This window comes from Oncorhynchus mykiss, chromosome 28 (genome assembly GCF_057628025.1).
Source record: "Oncorhynchus mykiss isolate SJ-2025 chromosome 28, ASM5762802v1, whole genome shotgun sequence".
NCBI classification, from domain to species: domain Eukaryota; kingdom Metazoa; phylum Chordata; class Actinopteri; order Salmoniformes; family Salmonidae; genus Oncorhynchus; species Oncorhynchus mykiss.
Window position 1 is genome coordinate 42,032,501 of NC_143049.1, and position 19,527 is coordinate 42,052,027.

A 19,527-nucleotide genomic window follows, 5' to 3' on the forward strand; every position below is an offset into this window, starting at 1 on the left:
GAGTCCTCCTTTCTGCTTCATCCCTCCATTCTTCTCCTTCATCGGGTTTCTCTCCTCTTCCTCCTCCCGTATCACTCCTTCTCCAGAATAGAGCATGGTGATGTCAGCCAGGCTTCCATCCTGGTGTACCAATCTGGGGCGGGAGACGGTGTTTAGATTCACAACAACACACGACACACACACACACGCAGTATCAAGCAGATGTTAGGATGGGAGTAACAGCCGTGTGTATATGGCCACTAACAGCAGAGCAGAATTAAACAGCATCGTGTTCCATATAAAGCAATAAGCACATTCCTGGCATACTTCAAAATAAAAGTCCGTATTACACTCTGGCTTACTTCAAAAATAAAAGTACGTTTTACACTCTGGCATACTTCAAAATAAAAGTCAGTTTTACACTCTGGCATACTTCAAAATAAAAGTCAGTTTTACACTCTGGCATACTTCAAAATAAAAGTCAGTTTTACACTCTGGCATACTTCAAAATAAAAGTCAGTTTTACACTCTGGCATACTTCAAAATAAAAGTCAGTTTTACACTCTGGCATACTTCAGTTTCTTCTTCTCTCAATATAGATCAATGGTAATAGGAGAGAAGAGAGGGAGACACCTGGGCTGCACATGAAATGGCACCCTACCCCTATAGACCCTGGTCTAAAGTAGTGCACTACCCCTAAGGGCCCTGGTCTAAAGTAGTGCACTACCCCTATGGACCCTGGTCTATTGTAGTGCACTACCCTATGGGCCCTGGTCTATTGTAGTGCACTACCCCTATGGGCCCTGGTCTATTGTAGTGCACTACCCTATGGGCCCTGGTCTATTGTAGTGCACTACCCCTATGGGCCCTTTTCTATTGTAGTGCACTACCCCTATGGGCCCTGGTCTATTGTAGTGCACTACCCTATGGGCCCTGGTCCATTGTAGTGCACTACCCCTATGGGCCCTGGTCTATTGTAGTGCACTACCCTATGGGCCCTGGTCTATTGTAGTGCACTACCCTATGGGCCCTGGTCCATTGTAGTGCACTACCCCTATGGGCCCTGGTCTATTGTAGTGCACTACCCTATGGGCCCTGGTCTATTGTAGTGCACTACCCTATGGGCCCTGGTCTATTGTAGTGCACTACCCCTATGGGCCCTGGTCTATTGTAGTGCACTACCCTATGGGCCCTGGTCTACTGTAGTGCACTACCCCTATGGGCCCTGGTCTATTGTAGTGCACTACCCCTATGGGCCCTGGTCTATTGTAGTGTACTACCCTATGGGCCCTGGTCTATTGTAGTGCACTACCCTATGGGCCCTGGTCTATTGTAGTGCACTACCCCTATGGGCCCTTTTCTATTGTAGTGCACTACCCTATGGGCCCTGGTCTATTGTAGTGCACTACCCCTATGGGCCCTGGTCTATTGTAGTGCACTACCCCTATGGGCCCTGGTCTATTGTAGTGCACTACCCTATGGGCCCTGGTCTATTGTAGTGCACTACCCCTATGGGTCGTGGTCTATTGTAGTGCACTACCCCTATGGGCCCTGGTCTATTGTAGTGCACTACCCTATGGGCCCTGGTCTAAAGCAGTGCACTAATATAGTATAGAGTATAGGGAGCCACTTGGGAAGCAACTCTAAACAGAATATCTCCCTCAGTCTCAGGCAATGTGTCATAGGATCGGAGGTTAGAGGTCAGGGTTGGCTTGCAGGTCAGGGCAAGCATTTAATTTCTCATTGGAGATTCAGACTTACTTGCTCTGTGGAGGAAAACATGTTTCCTTGATGCTGCTCAGATAACAACAATGTTACAGAGAGAGAACGATAAACACAGGAAGGAGAGAGAGAGAGAGAGAGAGAGAGAGAGAGAGAGAGAGAGAGAGAGAGAGAGAGAGACAGAGAGAGAGAGAGAGAGAACGATAAACACAGGAAGGAGAGAGAGAGAGAGAGAGAGAGAGAGAGAGAGAGAGAGAGAGAACGATAAACACAGGAGAGAGAGAGAGAACAATAAACACAAGAGAGAGAGAGAGAGAGAGACAGAGAGAGAGAGAGAAAGAGAGAGAGAGAGAGAGAGAGAGACAGAGAGAGAGAGAGAGAGAGAGAGAGACAGAGAGAAAGAGAGAGAGAGAGAGAGAGAGAAAGAGAGAGAGAGAGAGAGAGAGAGACAGAGAGAGAGAGAGAGAGAGAAAGACAGAGAGAGAGAAAGCAAAGAGATTGTCAACAAACAGTTGATTGACAGACACAGTGTAGGTCACAGATCATTAGGTTGGTGCTAACATGCTACTACAGGCCACAGAAGACCAGGGGAACAGTTTCAAGGAAAGGATTTGGTTTTTGAAGAGGAACGTGCTACAAGGGAAGGGAAGGGCGCGTTTTGGAGTGTTTTAATACTAATTTTCAGGAGAGTAGAAAAGAAAGTATGAGGCAAGGCTTTCAGACAATAACAGACTGCAAAAGACCCGGCCGTGAGCTGCCCAGTGACGCAGAACTCCCAAACGAGCTAAATGCCTTTTATGCTCGATTCGTGGAATATAACACTGTGCCTTGCGTGAGGGCTCCTGTTTTCCGGATGACTGTTATCTCACTCTCCATGACCGATGTGAGAAAAACAGGTTAACAATCACAAGGCCAGAATACCCAGGGCGCTTTGCGGTCAAGGGTGGTGCAGTTGCCATACCAAGCGGTGATGCAGCCAGTCAAGATGCTCTCGACGATGCAGCTGGAGAACTTGCTTGGAGGTTAACAGTGTTTTTTCAGGTAGTGTAGGTTGGCTTGGAGGTTAACAGTGGTTTTTCAGGTAGAGTAAGTTGGCTTTGAGGTTAACAGTGTTTTTATTTAGGAGAGTAGGTTGGCTTTGAGGTTAACAGTGGTTTTTCAGGTAGAGTAGGGTGGCTTTGAGGTTAACAGTGGTTTTGTGTGTACCAACAGGGCTGTAGGACAGGGCTGTGGGACAGGGCTGTGGGACAGGGCTGTAGGACCAAACTGTTTCAGAGGGAAGGTAGGTACCAGGGCAGGGAAAGACAGGGCTGTAGGACAGGGCTATATGACAGGGCTGTGGGACAGGGCTGTGGGACAGGGCGTAGAACCAAACCGTTTCAGAGGGAAGGTAGGTACCAGGGCAGGGAAAGACAGGGCTGTAGTACAGGGCTGTGGGACAGGGCTGTGGGACAGGGCTGTAGTACAGGGCTGTGGGACAGGGCTGTAGGACAGGGCTGTGGGACAGGGCTGTAGGACCAAAATGTTTCAGAGGGAAGGTAGGTACCAGGGCAGGGAAAGACAGGGCTGTAGTACAGGGCTGTGAGACAGGGCTGTAGGACAGGACTGTAGGACCAAACCGTTTCAGAGGGAAGGTAGGTACCAGGGCAGGGAAAGACAGGGCTGTAGTACAGGGCTGTAGTACAGGGCTGTGGGACAGGGCTGTAGGACAGGGCTATTCAGATGCTAGGGGGCTGAAGGTATAGAGGATGAGAGAAGAAGAGATGATGGAGAGGAGAAGTTGACTGAGGAAGAGGAAGGTAAATCAAACTAATAGTGGGGATGAGGATGGAGGGAGGGAACGTGGGAGGGAGGGAAGGATGATGGAGGGAGGGAGGGAACGTGGGAGGGAGGGAAGGATGATGGAGGGAGGGAACGTGGGAGGGTGAGGGGTGGTGGAGGGAGAGAAGGATGATGGAGGGAGAGAACATGGGAGGGAGAGAGGGATGATGGAGGGAGAGAGGGATGATGGGAGGGCGAGAGGGATGATGGAGGGTGGGATGGAATGTGGGAGGGAGGGATGATGGAGGGAGAGAACATGGGAGGGAGAGAAGGATGATGGAGGGAGGGAGGGAACGTGGGAGGGAGGGATGATTGAGGGGGGAACATGGGAGGGAGAGAAGGATGATGGAGGGAGGGAGGGAACGTGGGAGGGAGGGATGATTGAGGGAGGGAACATGGGAGGGAGAGAAGGGTGATGGAGGGAGGGAGGGAATGTGGGCGGGAGGGATGATTGAGGGAGGGCACATGGGAGGGAGAGAAGTATGATGGAGGGAGGGAGGGAGGGAGGGAGGGAGGGAGGGAGGGAGGGAGGGAGGGAACATGGGAGGGAGAGAAAGATGATGGAGGGAGGGATGGAACGTGGGAGGGGGGATGATTGAGGGAGGGAACATGGGAGGGAGAGAAGGATGATGGAGGGAGGGATGGAACGTGGGAGGGAGGGATGATTGAGGGAGGGAACATGGGAGGTAGAGAAGGATGATGGAGGGAGGGATGGAACGTGGGAGGGAGGGATGATTGAGGGAGGGAACATGGGAGGGAGAGAAGGATGATGGAGGGAGGGATGGAACGTGGGAGGGCAAGAGGGATGATGGAGGGAAGGAGGGAATGTGGGAGCGAGGGAGGGACATGTGAGGGAGGGAGGGAACAGAAAGCAGGCAGTTACCCACCTATTCATGATCAGATACACACGGCCATTGACTTTAGCATTACTGTATGAGGAGAGGTAGGAATGGAGAGATGACCGAGGAGGAGGAGAGATGACCGAGGAGGAGGAGAGATGACAGAGGATGAGGAGAGATGACCGAGGAGGAGGAGAGATGACCGAGGAGGAGGAGAGATGACAGATGGCAGTAGATTAGAAAGACAAGGGAAGCAGAAAAGAGGACGGATGATAATCAAGTAAGAAATGGATGAGAAACCAATAGACCACCACACAGACCACCACACAGACTACCACACAGACCACTACACAGACCACCACACAGACCACCACACAGACCACTACACAGACTACCACACAGACTACCACACAGACCACTACACAGACCACCACACAGACTACCACCACACAGACTACCACACAGACTACCACTACACAGACAACCACACAGACCACCACTAAACAGACTACCACTACACAGACTACCACTACACAGACAACCACACAGACCACCACTACACAGACTACCACTACACAGACCACCACTACACAGACCACCATTACACAGACCACTACACAGACCACCACTACACAGACCACTACACATACCACCACTACACAGACTACCACACAGACCACCACACAGACCACTACCCAGACCACTACACAGACTACCACACAGACCACTACACAGACTACTACAAAGACCACTACACAGACCACCACTACACAGACCACAACTACACAGACCACCACTACACAGACCACTACACAGACCACCACCACACAGACCGCCACTACACAGACCGCCACTACACAGACCACCACACAGAACACTACACAGACCACCACTACACAGACCACTACACAGACCACCACTACACAGACCACTACACAGAACACTACACAGACCACTACACAGACCACCACTACACAGACCCCCACACAGACCACTACACAGACTACCACCACACAGACCACCACACAGACCACTGCACAGACCACCACTACACAGACCACTACACAGACCACCACCACACAGACCACTACACATACCACCACTACACAGACCACCACACAGACTACCACTACACAGACTACCACCACACAGACCACCACACAGACCACTACACAGACTACCACACAGACTACTACACAGACTACCACCACACAGACCACTACAGTTTCATCATTTCTCTGTGAAATAACCCCCTAAATGAGGTAGTTATAATGACAGCATGATATCAGAAACCCAGACCACCCAGTTAATCCCAGGACATAAACATGTCAAAATTAGTTAAACCATTTCTGGGCTCAGAGCCAGTCACCCAGCTCACTTTTAGATTCTGCCACAAACTCATGTTAGCACCCCAAACTAATGCCCAGGCTTTAGCTCAGTGGGTTAACCTAGTCTATAGCAGTATCAGGGTTCAACCCCCAGTCAGCTCATCTGTAGATGGTGCTGAAACTCATGTTAGCTCCCCAAACTAATGCCTAGGCTTTAGCTCAGTGGGCTAACGTGGTTCAAAACCCCTGGTCTGTCACTCAGTCTCACCTGTAGATGGTGCTGAGACTCATGTTATCTCCCTGTATTGACAACTAGTCCTAAACTTTAGCTCAGTGGGCTAACACAGTCAGTCACTCAGTCTCACCTGTAGATGGTGCTGTCCTGTTTTTGGGACACATCCTTCAGGTCCGTGAGCAGCAGGAAGTGGTCGTGGAAGTAGTGAAGGTGAAGGATACACACCAGGAGGAAGGAGGTGGGGATGAAGATACGTGTGAAGAGCATCGATACGGAGAACTGTTCTAGCCCCAGGTCCTTCAGTCTGGAGAGAGAGGAGGGGAGAGACAGAGACCATACCATACATCACATCTCAACCCCAGGTCCTACAGCCAGGAGACAGACCACATCATATCTCAACCCCAGGTCCTTCAGTCTGGAGACAGACCACACCATATCTCAACCCCAGGTCCTTCAGTCTGGAGACAGACCACATCATATCTCAACCCCAGGTCCTTCAGTCTGGAGACAGACCACACCATATCGCTACCCCAGGTCCTTCAGTCTGGAGAGAGAGGAGGGGAGAGACAGAGACCAAACCATACATCATATCTCAACCCCAGGTCCTTCAGCCAGGAGACAGACCACACCATATCTCAACCCCAGGTCCTTCAGTCTGGAGACAGACCACACCATATCTCAACCCCAGGTCCTTCAGTCTGGAGACAGACCACACCATATCTCAACCCCAGGTCCTTCAGTCTGGAGACAGACCACACCATATCTCAACCCCAGGTCCTTCAGCCAGGAGACAGACCACACCATATCTCAACCCCAGGTCCTTCAGCCAGGAGACAGACCACATATTATCTCAACCCCAGGTCCTTCAGTCTGGAGACAGACCACATCATATCTCAACCCCAGGTCCTTCAGTCTGGAGACAGACCACATCACATCTCAACCCCAGGTCCTTCAGTCTGGAGACAGACCACATCATATCTCAACCCCAGGTCCTTCAGTCTGGAGACAGACCACATCACATCTCAACCCCAGGTCCTTCAGTCTGGAGAGAGAGGAGGGGAGAGACAGAGACCAAACATCATATCTCAACCCCAGGTCCTTCAGCCAGGAGACAGACCACATCATATCTCAACCCCAGGTCTTTCAGCCAGGAGACAGACCACACCATATCTCAACCCCAGGTCCTTCAGTCTGGAGACAGACCACATCATATCTCAACCCCAGGTCCTTCAGTCTGGAGACAGACCACATCATATCTCAACCCCAGGTCCTTCAGTCTGGAGACAGACCACACCATATCTCAACCCAGGTCCTTCAGTCTGGAGACAGACAACATCATATCTCAACCCCAGGTCCTTCAGTCTGGAGACAGACCACACCATATCTCAACCCCAGGTCCTTCAGTCTGGAAACAGACCACATCATATCTCAACCCCAGGTCCTTCAGCCAGGAGACAGACCACATCATATCTCAACCCCAGGTCCTTCAGTCTGGAGACAGACCACATCATATCTCAACCCCAGGTCCTTCAGTCTGGAGACAGACCACATCATATCTCAACCCCAGGTCCTTCAGCCAGGAGACAGACCACATCACATCTCAACCCCAGGTCCTTCAGTCAGGAGACAGACCACACCATATCTCAACCCGAGGTCCTTCAGTCAGGAGACAGACCACACCATATCTCAACCCGAGGTCCTTCAGTCAGGAGACAGACCACACCATATCTCAACCCCAGGTCCTTCAGTCTGGAGACAGACCACACCATATCTCAACCCCAGGTCCTTCAGCCAGGAGACAGACCACATCACATCTCAACCCCAGGTCCTTCAGTCTGGAGACAGACCACACCATATCTCAACCCCAGGTCCTTCAGTCTGGAGACAGACCACATCATATCTCAACCCCAGGTCCTTCAGTCTGGAGACAGACCACACCATATCGCTACCCCAGGTCCTTCAGTCTGGAGAGAGAGGAGGGGAGAGACAGAGACCATACCATACATCACATCTCAACCCCAGGTCCTACAGCCAGGAGACAGACCACATCATATCTCAACCCCAGGTCCTTCAGTCTGGAGACAGACCACACCATATCTCAACCCCAGGTCCTTCAGTCTGGAGACAGACCACATCATATCTCAACCCCAGGTCCTTCAGTCTGGAGACAGACCACACCATATCGCTACCCCAGGTCCTTCAGTCTGGAGAGAGAGGAGGGGAGAGACAGAGACCAAACCATACATCATATCTCAACCCCAGGTCCTTCAGCCAGGAGACAGACCACACCATATCTCAACCCCAGGTCCTTCAGCCAGGAGACAGACCACACCATATCTCAACCCCAGGTCCTTCAGCCAGGAGACAGACCACATCATATCTCAACCCCAGGTCATTCAGTCAGGAGACAGACCACACCATATCTCAACCCCAGGTCCTTCAGCCAGGAGACAGACCACACCATATCTCAACCCCAGGTCCTTCAGCCAGGAGACAGACCACATATTATCTCAACCCCAGGTCCTTCAGTCTGGAGACAGACCACATCATATCTCAACCCCAGGTCCTTCAGTCTGGAGACAGACCACATCACATCTCAACCCCAGGTCCTTCAGTCTGGAGACAGACCACATCATATCTCAACCCCAGGTCCTTCAGTCTGGAGACAGACCACATCACATCTCAACCCCAGGTCCTTCAGTCTGGAGAGAGAGGAGGGGAGAGACAGAGACCAAACATCATATCTCAACCCCAGGTCCTTCAGCCAGGAGACAGACCACATCATATCTCAACCCCAGGTCTTTCAGCCAGGAGACAGACCACACCATATCTCAACCCCAGGTCCTTCAGTCTGGAGACAGACCACATCATATCTCAACCCCAGGTCCTTCAGTCTGGAGACAGACCACATCATATCTCAACCCCAGGTCCTTCAGTCTGGAGACAGACCACATCATATCTCAACCCCAGGTCCTTCAGTCTGAAGACAGACCACATCACATCTCAACACCAGGTCCTTCAGTCTGGAGACAGACCACATCATATCTGAACCCCAGGTCCTTCAGTCTGGAGACAGACCACATCATATCTCAACCCCAGGTCCTTCAGTCTGGAGACAGACCACATCATATCGCTACCCCAGGTCCTTCAGTCTGGAGAGAGAGGAGGGGAGAGACAGAGACCAAACCATACATCACATCTCAACCCCAGGTCCTACAGCCAGGAGACAGACCACATCATATCTCAACCCCAGGTCCTTCAGTCTGGAGACAGACCACACCATATCTCAACCCCAGGTCCTTCAGTCTGGAGACAGACCACATCATATCTCAACCCCAGGTCCTTCAGTCTGGAGACAGACCACACCATATCGCTACCCCAGGTCCTTCAGTCTGGAGAGAGAGGAGGGGAGAGACAGAGACCAAACCATACATCATATCTCAACCCCAGGTCCTTCAGCCAGGAGACAGACCACACCATATCTCAACCCCAGGTCCTTCAGCCAGGAGACAGACCACACCATATCTCAACCCCAGGTCCTTCAGCCAGGAGACAGACCACATCATATCTCAACCCCAGGTCATTCAGTCAGGAGACAGACCACACCATATCTCAACCCCAGGTCCTTCAGCCAGGAGACAGACCACACCATATCTCAACCCCAGGTCCTTCAGCCAGGAGACAGACCACATATTATCTCAACCCCAGGTCCTTCAGTCTGGAGACAGACCACATCATATCTCAACCCCAGGTCCTTCAGTCTGGAGACAGACCACATCACATCTCAACCCCAGGTCCTTCAGTCTGGAGACAGACCACATCATATCTCAACCCCAGGTCCTTCAGTCTGGAGACAGACCACATCACATCTCAACCCCAGGTCCTTCAGTCTGGAGAGAGAGGAGGGGAGAGACAGAGACCAAACATCATATCTCAACCCCAGGTCCTTCAGCCAGGAGACAGACCACATCATATCTCAACCCCAGGTCTTTCAGCCAGGAGACAGACCACACCATATCTCAACCCCAGGTCCTTCAGTCTGGAGACAGACCACATCATATCTCAACCCCAGGTCCTTCAGTCTGGAGACAGACCACATCATATCTCAACCCCAGGTCCTTCAGTCTGGAGACAGACCACATCATATCTCAACCCCAGGTCCTTCAGTCTGAAGACAGACCACATCACATCTCAACACCAGGTCCTTCAGTCTGGAGACAGACCACATCATATCTCAACCCCAGGTCCTTCAGTCTGGAGACAGACCACATCATATCTCAACCCCAGGTCCTTCAGTCTGGAGACAGACCACATCATATCTCAACCCCAGGTCCTTCAGTCTGAAGACAGACCACATCACATCTCAACACCAGGTCCTTCAGTCTGGAGACAGACCACATCATATCTCAACCCCAGGTCCTTCAGTCTGGAGACAGACCACACCATATCTCAACCCAGGTCCTTCAGTCTGGAGACAGACAACATCATATCTCAACCCCAGGTCCTTCAGTCTGGAGACAGACCACACCATATCTCAACCCCAGGTCCTTCAGTCTGGAAACAGACCACATCATATCTCAACCCCAGGTCCTTCAGCCAGGAGACAGACCACATCATATCTCAACCCCAGGTCCTTCAGTCTGGAGACAGACCACATCATATCTCAACCCCAGGTCCTTCAGTCTGGAGACAGACCACATCATATCTCAACCCCAGGTCCTTCAGCCAGGAGACAGACCACATCACATCTCAACCCCAGGTCCTTCAGTCAGGAGACAGACCACACCATATCTCAACCCGAGGTCCTTCAGTCAGGAGACAGACCACACCATATCTCAACCCGAGGTCCTTCAGTCAGGAGACAGACCACACCATATCTCAACCCCAGGTCCTTCAGTCTGGAGACAGACCACACCATATCTCAACCCCAGGTCCTTCAGCCAGGAGACAGACCACATCACATCTCAACCCCAGGTCCTTCAGTCTGGAGACAGACCACATCATATCTCAACCCCAGGTCCCTCAGTCTGGAGACAGACCACATCACATCTCAACCCCAGGTCCTTCAGCCTGGAGACAGACCACATCACATCTCAACCCCAGGTCCTTCAGTCAGGAGACAGAGGAGGGGAGAGACAGAGACCAAACATCATATCTCAACCCCAGGTCCTTCAGCCAGGAGACAGACCACATCATATCTCAACCCCAGGTCTTTCAGCCAGGAGACAGACCACACCATATCTCAACCCCAGGTCCTTCAGTCTGGAGACAGACCACATCACATCTCAACCCCAGGTCCTTCAGCCTGGAGACAGACCACATCATATCTCAACCCGAGGTCCTTCAGTCAGGAGACAGACCACACCATATCTCAACCCCAGGTCCTTCAGCCAGGAGACAGACCACATCATATCTCAACCCCAGGTCCTTCAGTCAGGAGACAGACCACATCATATCTCAACCCGAGGTCCTTCAGTCAGGAGACAGACCACACCATACATCACATCTTTCACTAATGCAGGACTAAATGTATAGAGAAATGTAGGTGTCTGAGCATTGCAAATGTTCTCTTTAGCAATTTTGTGAACTTTAGGGTCAGTGGTCAGGGGTCAGGACTCACTTCTCTTTGCTCATGCCAGTCATGTTAGACCAGAAGGGTAGGGAGGGTCAGGGGTTAGGGGTCAGGGGTTAGGACTCACTTCTCTTTGCTCATGCCAGTCATGTTAGACCAGAAGGGTAGAGAAGTCTCAAACTGGAAGGTGTAGACCAGGACGAGGACCAGCATGGTGTAGACCACCACAGACATCCAGAAGTACTTCAGGATCCTCCTCCAGTACTCATAGTGCACCTGGAGACAACACACACACACACACAGACACACAACACACACACACAGACACACAGACACACGCCAGGTTGGTTTAAATGTTTCACTGTGTTGTTTGCCCAGACCTTTGGGGTTTGAGCTGGGGGGACAGGGACGTTCATCCCTCTTACTGTGTTGTTTCCCCAGACCTTTGGGGTTTGAGCTGGGGGGACAGGGACGTTCATCCCTCTTACTGTGTTGTTTCCCCAGACCTTTGGGGTTTGAGCTGGGGGGACAGGGACGTTCATCCCTCTTACTGTGTTGTTTGCCCAGACCTTTGGGGTTTGAGCTGGGGGAACAGGGACGTTCATCCCTCTTACTGTGTTGTTTCCCCAGACCTTTGGGGTTTGAGCTGGGGGGACAGGGACGTTCATCCCTCTTACTGTGTTGTTTGCCCAGACCTTTGGGGTTTGAGCTGGGGGAACAGGGACGTTCATCCCTCTTACTGTGTTGTTTCCCCAGACCTTTGGGGTTTGAGCTGGGGGAACAGGGACGTTCATCCCTCTTACTGTGTTGTTTCCCCAGACCTTTGGGGTTTGAGCTGGGGGGACAGGGACGTTCATCCCTCTTACTGTGTTGTTTCCCCAGACCTTTGGGGTTTGAGCTGGGGGGACAGGGACGTTCATCCCTCTTACTGTGTTGTTTGCCCAGACCTTTGGGTGAGGGATTTAACATGTGTAACATCCTGTGTATACAAAATGGAATATGGAATAGCCTTCATTTCTCAGAACAAGAATAGACCGACGAGTTTCAGAAGAAAGGTCTTTGTTTCTGGCCATTTTGAGCCTGTAATCGAACCCACAAATGCTGATGCTCCAGATACTCAACTAGTCTAAAGAAGGACAGTTTAATTGCTTCTTTAAATCAGAACAACAGTTTTCAGCTGTGCTAACGTCACTGCAAAATGATTTTCTAATGATCAATTAGCCTTTTAAAATGATAAACTTGGATTAGCTAACACAAAGTGCCATTGAAACACAGGAGTGATGGTTGCTGATAATGGGCCTCTGTACTGCCTATGTAGATATTCCATACAAAAATCAACCGTTTCCAGCCTCAATAGTCATTTACAACATTAACAATGTCTACACTGTATTTCTGATCAATTTGATGTTATTTTAAAATGGACCCCCCAAAAAAGAAGCTTTTCTTTCAAAAACAAGGACATTTCTAAGTGACCCCAAACCTTTGAATGGTAGTGTGTGTGTGTGTGTGTGTGTGTGTGTGTGTGTGTGTGTGTGTGTGTGTGTGTGTATGTGTGCGTGCGTGCGTGTGTGTACCTGATAGAGCGCCACACAGAAGAGGAAGAGCATCATGTAGATGATCTTATACATGACCATGCGTCCCTCGAAGCTGACGAAGAAGAACATCCCTCCACAGATATAGATCCAGTATTTCACCAGCATCTCCATCACCATGTTCCCCAGAACCTGCATGATGTCCTGCTCCCCTCCTTCCTCATCCTCCTCTTCCTCTATAAACAAGGTACCAGACAGGAGATACCGGGTAAGTGGTCCTACATGATGAATTGTACGTAAATGATAGCTGTGTGGACAACAGGATGTAAATGATAGCAGTGTGGACAACATGATGTAAATGATAGCAGTGTGGATAACAGGAAGTAAATGATAGCAGTGTGGATGACAGGATGTAAATGATAGCAGTGTGGATAACAGGATGTAAATGATAGCAGTGTGGACAACAGGATGTAAATGATAGCAGTGTGGACAACAGGATGTAAATGATGGCAGTGTGGACAACAGGATGTAAATGATAGCAGTGTGGATAACAGGATGTAAATGATAGCAGTGTGGATAACAGGATGTAAATGATAGCAGTGTGGACAACAGGATGTAAATGATGGCAGTGTGGACAACAGGATGTAAATGATAGCAGTGTGGATAACAGGATGTAAATGATAGCCGTGTGGATAACAGGATGTAAATGATAGCAGTGTGGACAACAGGATGTAAATGATAGCAGTGTGGACAACAGGATGTAAATGATAGCAGTGTGGATAACAGGATGTAAATGATAGCAGTGTGGACAACAGGATGTAAATGATAGCAGTGTGGACAACAGGATGTAAATGATAGCAGTGTGGACAACAGGATGTAAATGATAGCAGTGTGGACAACAGGATGTAAATGTTAGCAGTGTGGACAACAGGATGTAAATGATAGCAGTGTGGACAACAGGATGTAAATTATAGCAGTGTGGATAACAGGATGTAAATGATAGCAGTGTGGACAACAGGATGTAAATTATGGCAGTGTGGACGACAGGATGTAAATGATAGCAGTGTGGATAACAGGATGTAAATGATAGCAGTGTGGACAACAGGATGTAAATGATAGCAGTGTGGACAACAGGATGTAAATGATAGCAGGATGTAAATGATAACAGGATATTGTAGCATTTGCTGTAATGTCATTCCTGTGATAACGTTGCCTGAGACCTGAAGACTTGTGTTAGCTCCCTGAGCTAATGCCCAGGCTTCAGCTCAGCGGGCTAACACAGTTTTGTGGCATGCAGGAAACCCAGATTTGAACCCAGTCGGTCACACATGATAAAAACAGTATGTTGTTGAGCAGCTGTGATATTGGTTCTGACCCTTCTTCTTCTTGGGTTGGTTATCCACATGTACGTCAGTGAGTACAGCATCCTCCTCTCTCTGCTCCTCCTGTCTCTCTGTCAGAGTCTGTATCAGCAACAGCCAAAAGCTCAACAGGCATAGGATCTAGAGACAGACAACAGACAACAGACATCATTACTGACACAGGAAGTACAGACAGCAGACATCATCACTGGCACAGGACGTACAGACAACAGACATCATTATAGACACAGGAAGTCTCTACCTGTTTACTCAGAACAGTTCTGTCTCTACCTGTTTACTCAGAACAGTTCTGTCTCTACCTGTTTACTCAGAACAATTCTGTCTCTACCTGTTTACTCAGAACAGTTCTGTCTCTACCCGTTTACTCAGACCAGTTCTGTCTTTACCTGTTTACTCAGACCAGTTCTGTCTCTACCTGTTTACTCAGAACAGTTCTGTCTCTACCTGTTTACTCAGACCAGTTCTGTCTCTACCCGTTTACCTTGGAACCCAGCTGCCTGAAGGGCACGTCCATCTTGAGGAAGAGTCCAGGTACGGGCTCCAGCAGCTCAAAGCTCCAGATGTACTGCAGCACAATGAGCAGGTTCCCATAGAGCACCATGAAGGGAGAGGTTAGCATGGTGTAACGACGACGGTCCCTCACCATCCACAACATACACGACCACATCAGGAACACAAACGTCAGCCAGCTAACATACGTGATGCTCCACGCCTGGGGAGGGAGAGACAGAAAGAGAGAGGGGGGGGGGGGTAACAGAGAGAAGATCCAGATCTCAGGGAATTAGATCAAAGTTCTCAATTGGTACAAAATATATACTGTACACACTACAAGTACTGAGGTTTAAAAATAAGCTCAACTGGACACCTTAATGAGGCAGTGAATTAACTGAGAGATAAAGCACGCAGGGCATTCTACGACATTAAAAAGCTAATTAAAATACCTATTAAAATTTGGCTAAAACTAATTGAACATGTCATTGAACCAATTGCACTTTATGGCAGCGAAGTGTGGGGTCCACTTGCAAAACAAGATTTCATCAAATGGGACAAACACCCCATTGAAACCCTGCATGCAGAGTAAGATTCTCCTATATGTCCAGAGGAAAACTACAAACAATGGATGCAGGGCAGAATTAGGTCAACATCCACTAATAATAAAAACTCAAAAAAGAGCAATTAAGTTTTGGAAACATCTAAAATACAGTGACTCCCTCTCATATCACTACCAAGCCCTGCAATGCCAAGAGCTGGGCAAAGAAAAGTCCCCTCATCCAGCTTGTCCTGGGACTGAGTTCACAAACCTGTTCTACTAACACACTGAAGTCTCAGGACCAGAACATCCAATCAATCAGGATAAACCAAATTACAGCACAGTCAAAACAACACTACATTTCTTATTGGGAAAGACAAGCACAAACACAAAGCAAAATGCAGTGCTATCTGGCCCTAAATAGACAGTACACTGTGGCTAAATATTTGACCATGGTTGTGATCAAAACCTTAGAAAAACCTTGACAAAGTACAGACTCAGTGAGCACAGCCTTGCCATTGAGAAGGGCAGACACAGGAAAACCTGGCTCCCTGTAGAGGAAAGGCTGTACAACCACTGCACCACAGCAGAACCTGGCTCCCTGTAGAGGAAAGGCTGTGTAACTACTGCACCACAGCAGAACCTGGCTCCCTGTAGAGGAAAGGCTGTGTAACCACTGCACCACAGCAGAACCTGAGACGAAGCTGCATTTCCTGACAAAATGTAAAAAAAAATAAAAAAAATTGAGTGTCATTTCCCCAACAGTGAAACCCTTATTCAAGGTTTCAAAGACCTCTCTGATGAGGATAGGCTACCCGTCCAGTTGGGGGAGGACGCAGAGAGCTGTGGGTTGGCAGCGCACTACATTGCTGCCTGCCATACGTTGAGGGACAGTGTCTGACAGACCAATCAACCTGCACATGTACTCTACTGTATGCTTATTGTTATTGTTGAATGTATGGTTATTTTGACACTTGGTTATTGTTGTTACTGTTGTCCCATTAACTATTTTGATTATAATTTTTATTTTATATTGTAAATATCCTAAATAATCTTTGACAATATGTACATTGTTACGTCATGCCAATAAAGAGAATTTAATTTAATTTAATTGAAAATTGAGAGAGAGGGAGATAGAGGGAGATAAAGAGAGAAGTAGAGATAGAGGGAGAGAGAGAGAGAGGGTCAAAAGAGACATGGATATATATATAGACAACAGGTGGAAATTATAGGCAATTAGCAAGACACTCCCAATAAAGGAGTGGTTCTGCAGGTGGTGACCACTGACCACTTCTCAGTTCCTATGCTTCCTGGCTGATGTTTTGGTCACTTTTGAATGCTGGCGGTGCTTTTACTCTAGTGGTAGCATGAGACGGAGTCTACAACCCACACAAGTGGCTCAGGTCGTGCAGCTCATCCAGGATGGCACATCAATGCGAGCTGTGTCAAGAAGGTTTGCTGTGTCTGTCAACGTAGTGTCCAGATCATGGAGGCGCTATCAGGAGACAGACCAGTACATCAGGAGACGTGGAGGAGGCCGTAGGAGGGCAACAACCCAGCAGCAGGACCGCTACCTCCGCCTTTGTTCAAGGAGGAGCAGTAGGAGCACTGCCAGAGCCCTGCAAAATTACCTCCAGCAGGCCACAAATGTGCATGTGTCTGCTCAAACGGTCAGAAATAGACTCCGTGAGGGTGGTATGAGGGCCCGACGTCCACAGGTGGGGGTTGTGCTTACAGCCCAACACCGTGCAGGACGTTTGGCATTTGCCAGAGAACACCAAGATTGGCAAATTTGCCACTGGCGCCCTGTGCTCTTCACAGATGAAAGCAGGTTCACACTGAACACGTGACAGACGTGACAGAGTCTGGAGACGCCGTGGAGAACTTTCTGCTGCCTGCAACATCCTCCAGCATGACCGGTTTGGCGGTGGGTCAGTCATGGTGTGGGGTGGCATTTCTTTGGGGGGCCGCACAGCCCTCCATGTGCTCGCCAAAGGTAGCCTGACTGCCATCAGGTACCGAGATGAGAGCCAGTTTCATCATAGCGCTTGATGGTTATTGTGACTGCACTTGAAGAAACTTTTCAAAGTTCTTGACATTTTCCGGATTGACTGACCTTCACGTCTTAAAGTAATGATGGACTGTCGTTTCTCTTTGCTTATTTGAGTTGTTCTTGCCCTAATATGGACATGGTCTTTTACCAAATAGGGCTATCTACTGTTTACCACCCAGACCTTGTTACAACACAACTGATTGGCTCAAACACATTAAGAAGGAAAGAAATTCCACAAATGAACTTTTAACAAGCCACACCAGTTAATTGAAATACATTCCAGATGACTACCTCATGAAGCTGGTTGAGAGAATGCCTAGAGTCTCTAACACTTTTTTGGTTACTACATGATTCCATATGTGTTATTTCATAGTTTTGATGTCTTCACTATTATTCTACAATGTAGAAAATAGTTAAAATAAAGAAAACTCTGGATTGAGTCCAAACTTCTGACTGGTACTGTACTTCCATACATTTTTTAAACTGGGACCTTCAGATGAGTTTTGTGAGGCCTGTGAGGCATGTGGGAGCAAAACATGACGTGTTCGACAGAGTCTCATCTTTCCATAATAGTTTCTAGCCCAAATGGTTTGGATGCTACAGATATTTGAGAGAAGACCGATTTTCTGGTCTGACAAACACTGCTTTAGCTTTGCCACCTTCCACAGATGCGAAAGGCCGACATAGGAGGATGAGGTGGATTGAGACACAGCCCATGCAAAACAAACATATCTCTAGCTTAAACAGGCAGATTTTGATAGGGATTTTGTATCATGCTAATTAGATTTAAAGGTTTGAAGTAATGTTCTCGAGTTGTTCCAAGAACGTTTAGAAACAACATTTTTCTTTGGGAATTTCAGTACTTCAGTGTAACGTTTCCTACAGGTTTTCCTCATGGTTCTATTTAAATTGTTCAGAGAAAGTAAAAAAAAACTTGTAACGTTCAGAGAACGTTCTAAGAATGTTATCTAAAAACATTCCATTCTCAGCATCAACAAAACTCTATCTTCCGTCTTGTGAAGTGTGTTCAGGTCTGTTTGCCGTGCCAAACTAACTATCCACACCCGATCTTAATAAGTTTTCTATGAAATGCTGTCTGTTTGAATAGGCTAAAAATGAACAGCTTTTGTATGCGTAAAGAAACACGACATGCTAGCTCCATCATAGTGGCTTAGCGGACTAATTCCATGGATAGAGAACAGAAGGTTAAGGGCGCTGTACTGCAGTGCCAGCTGTGCCACCAGAGACTCTGGGTTCGCGCCCAGGCTCTGTCGTAACCGGCCGCGACCGGGAGGTCCATGGGGCGACGCACAATTGGCCTAGCGGGTTAGGGAGGGTTTGGCCGGTAGGGAAATCCTTGTCTCATTGCGCACCAGCGACTCCTGTGGCGGGCCTGGGCGCAGTGCGCACTAACCAAGGTTGCCAGGTGCACGGTGTTTCCTCCGACACATTGGTGCGGCTGGCTTCCGGGTTGGATGGCGCTGTGTTAAGAAGCAGTGCGGCTTGGTTGGGATGTGTATCGGAGGACGCATGACTTTCAACCTTCGTCTCTCCCGAGCCCGTACGGGAGTTGTAGCGATGAGACAAGATAGTAGCTACTACAACAATTGGATATCACGAAATTGGGGAGAAAAAGGGGTAAAAGTACAAAAAATATATATTTTACAAAAAGAAAAAGAAGAAAATAAATAATTATTTACAATAAATTTAAAACACAAAATGTTCACCTGAAAGAAAATGGGTAAAATTCACACAAAAAAAACACACAAAAACCACACAAAAAAAATCTCACTGATACTATGTCACAATAAAAAAGACATATGATTAATGCCTTAGGAAAGGAATTTCCAAATGTTCAATCTTTGCTTGGAGTTAGCAGCAGTGCTAGTAAAAGTTTTGTCTCCTGTGTGGCGCAGCGGTCTCAGGCACTGCATCGCAGTGTTGGGGCGTAACTACAGCCTAGGGTTCGATCCCAGGCGGTGTCCCATTCGCCGTGACCGGGAGTCCCATAGGGCAGCGGAAAATTGGCCCAGT

General features: G+C 48.7%; 1 protein-coding gene across 1 annotated transcript in view; it reads right to left on the reverse strand.

Moving 5' to 3' along the window:
* Nucleotides 1-19,527, reverse strand: part of LOC110508253 (piezo-type mechanosensitive ion channel component 2) — a 210,139-nt gene that overhangs the window by 121,274 nt on the left and 69,338 nt on the right. The window contains exons 11-16 of the mRNA XM_090225642.1: nt 14,892-15,122; nt 14,404-14,530; nt 13,071-13,264; nt 11,624-11,772; nt 6,055-6,228; nt 1-133 (exon numbers count right to left, since the gene is read on the reverse strand). The exon at nt 1-133 is cut by the window's left edge and continues 130 nt beyond it. Coding sequence (XP_090081768.1) covers nt 1-133; nt 6,055-6,228; nt 11,624-11,772; nt 13,071-13,264; nt 14,404-14,530; nt 14,892-15,122 — 1,008 coding nt within the window. The remainder of the gene's footprint in view (nt 134-6,054; nt 6,229-11,623; nt 11,773-13,070; nt 13,265-14,403; nt 14,531-14,891; nt 15,123-19,527) is intronic.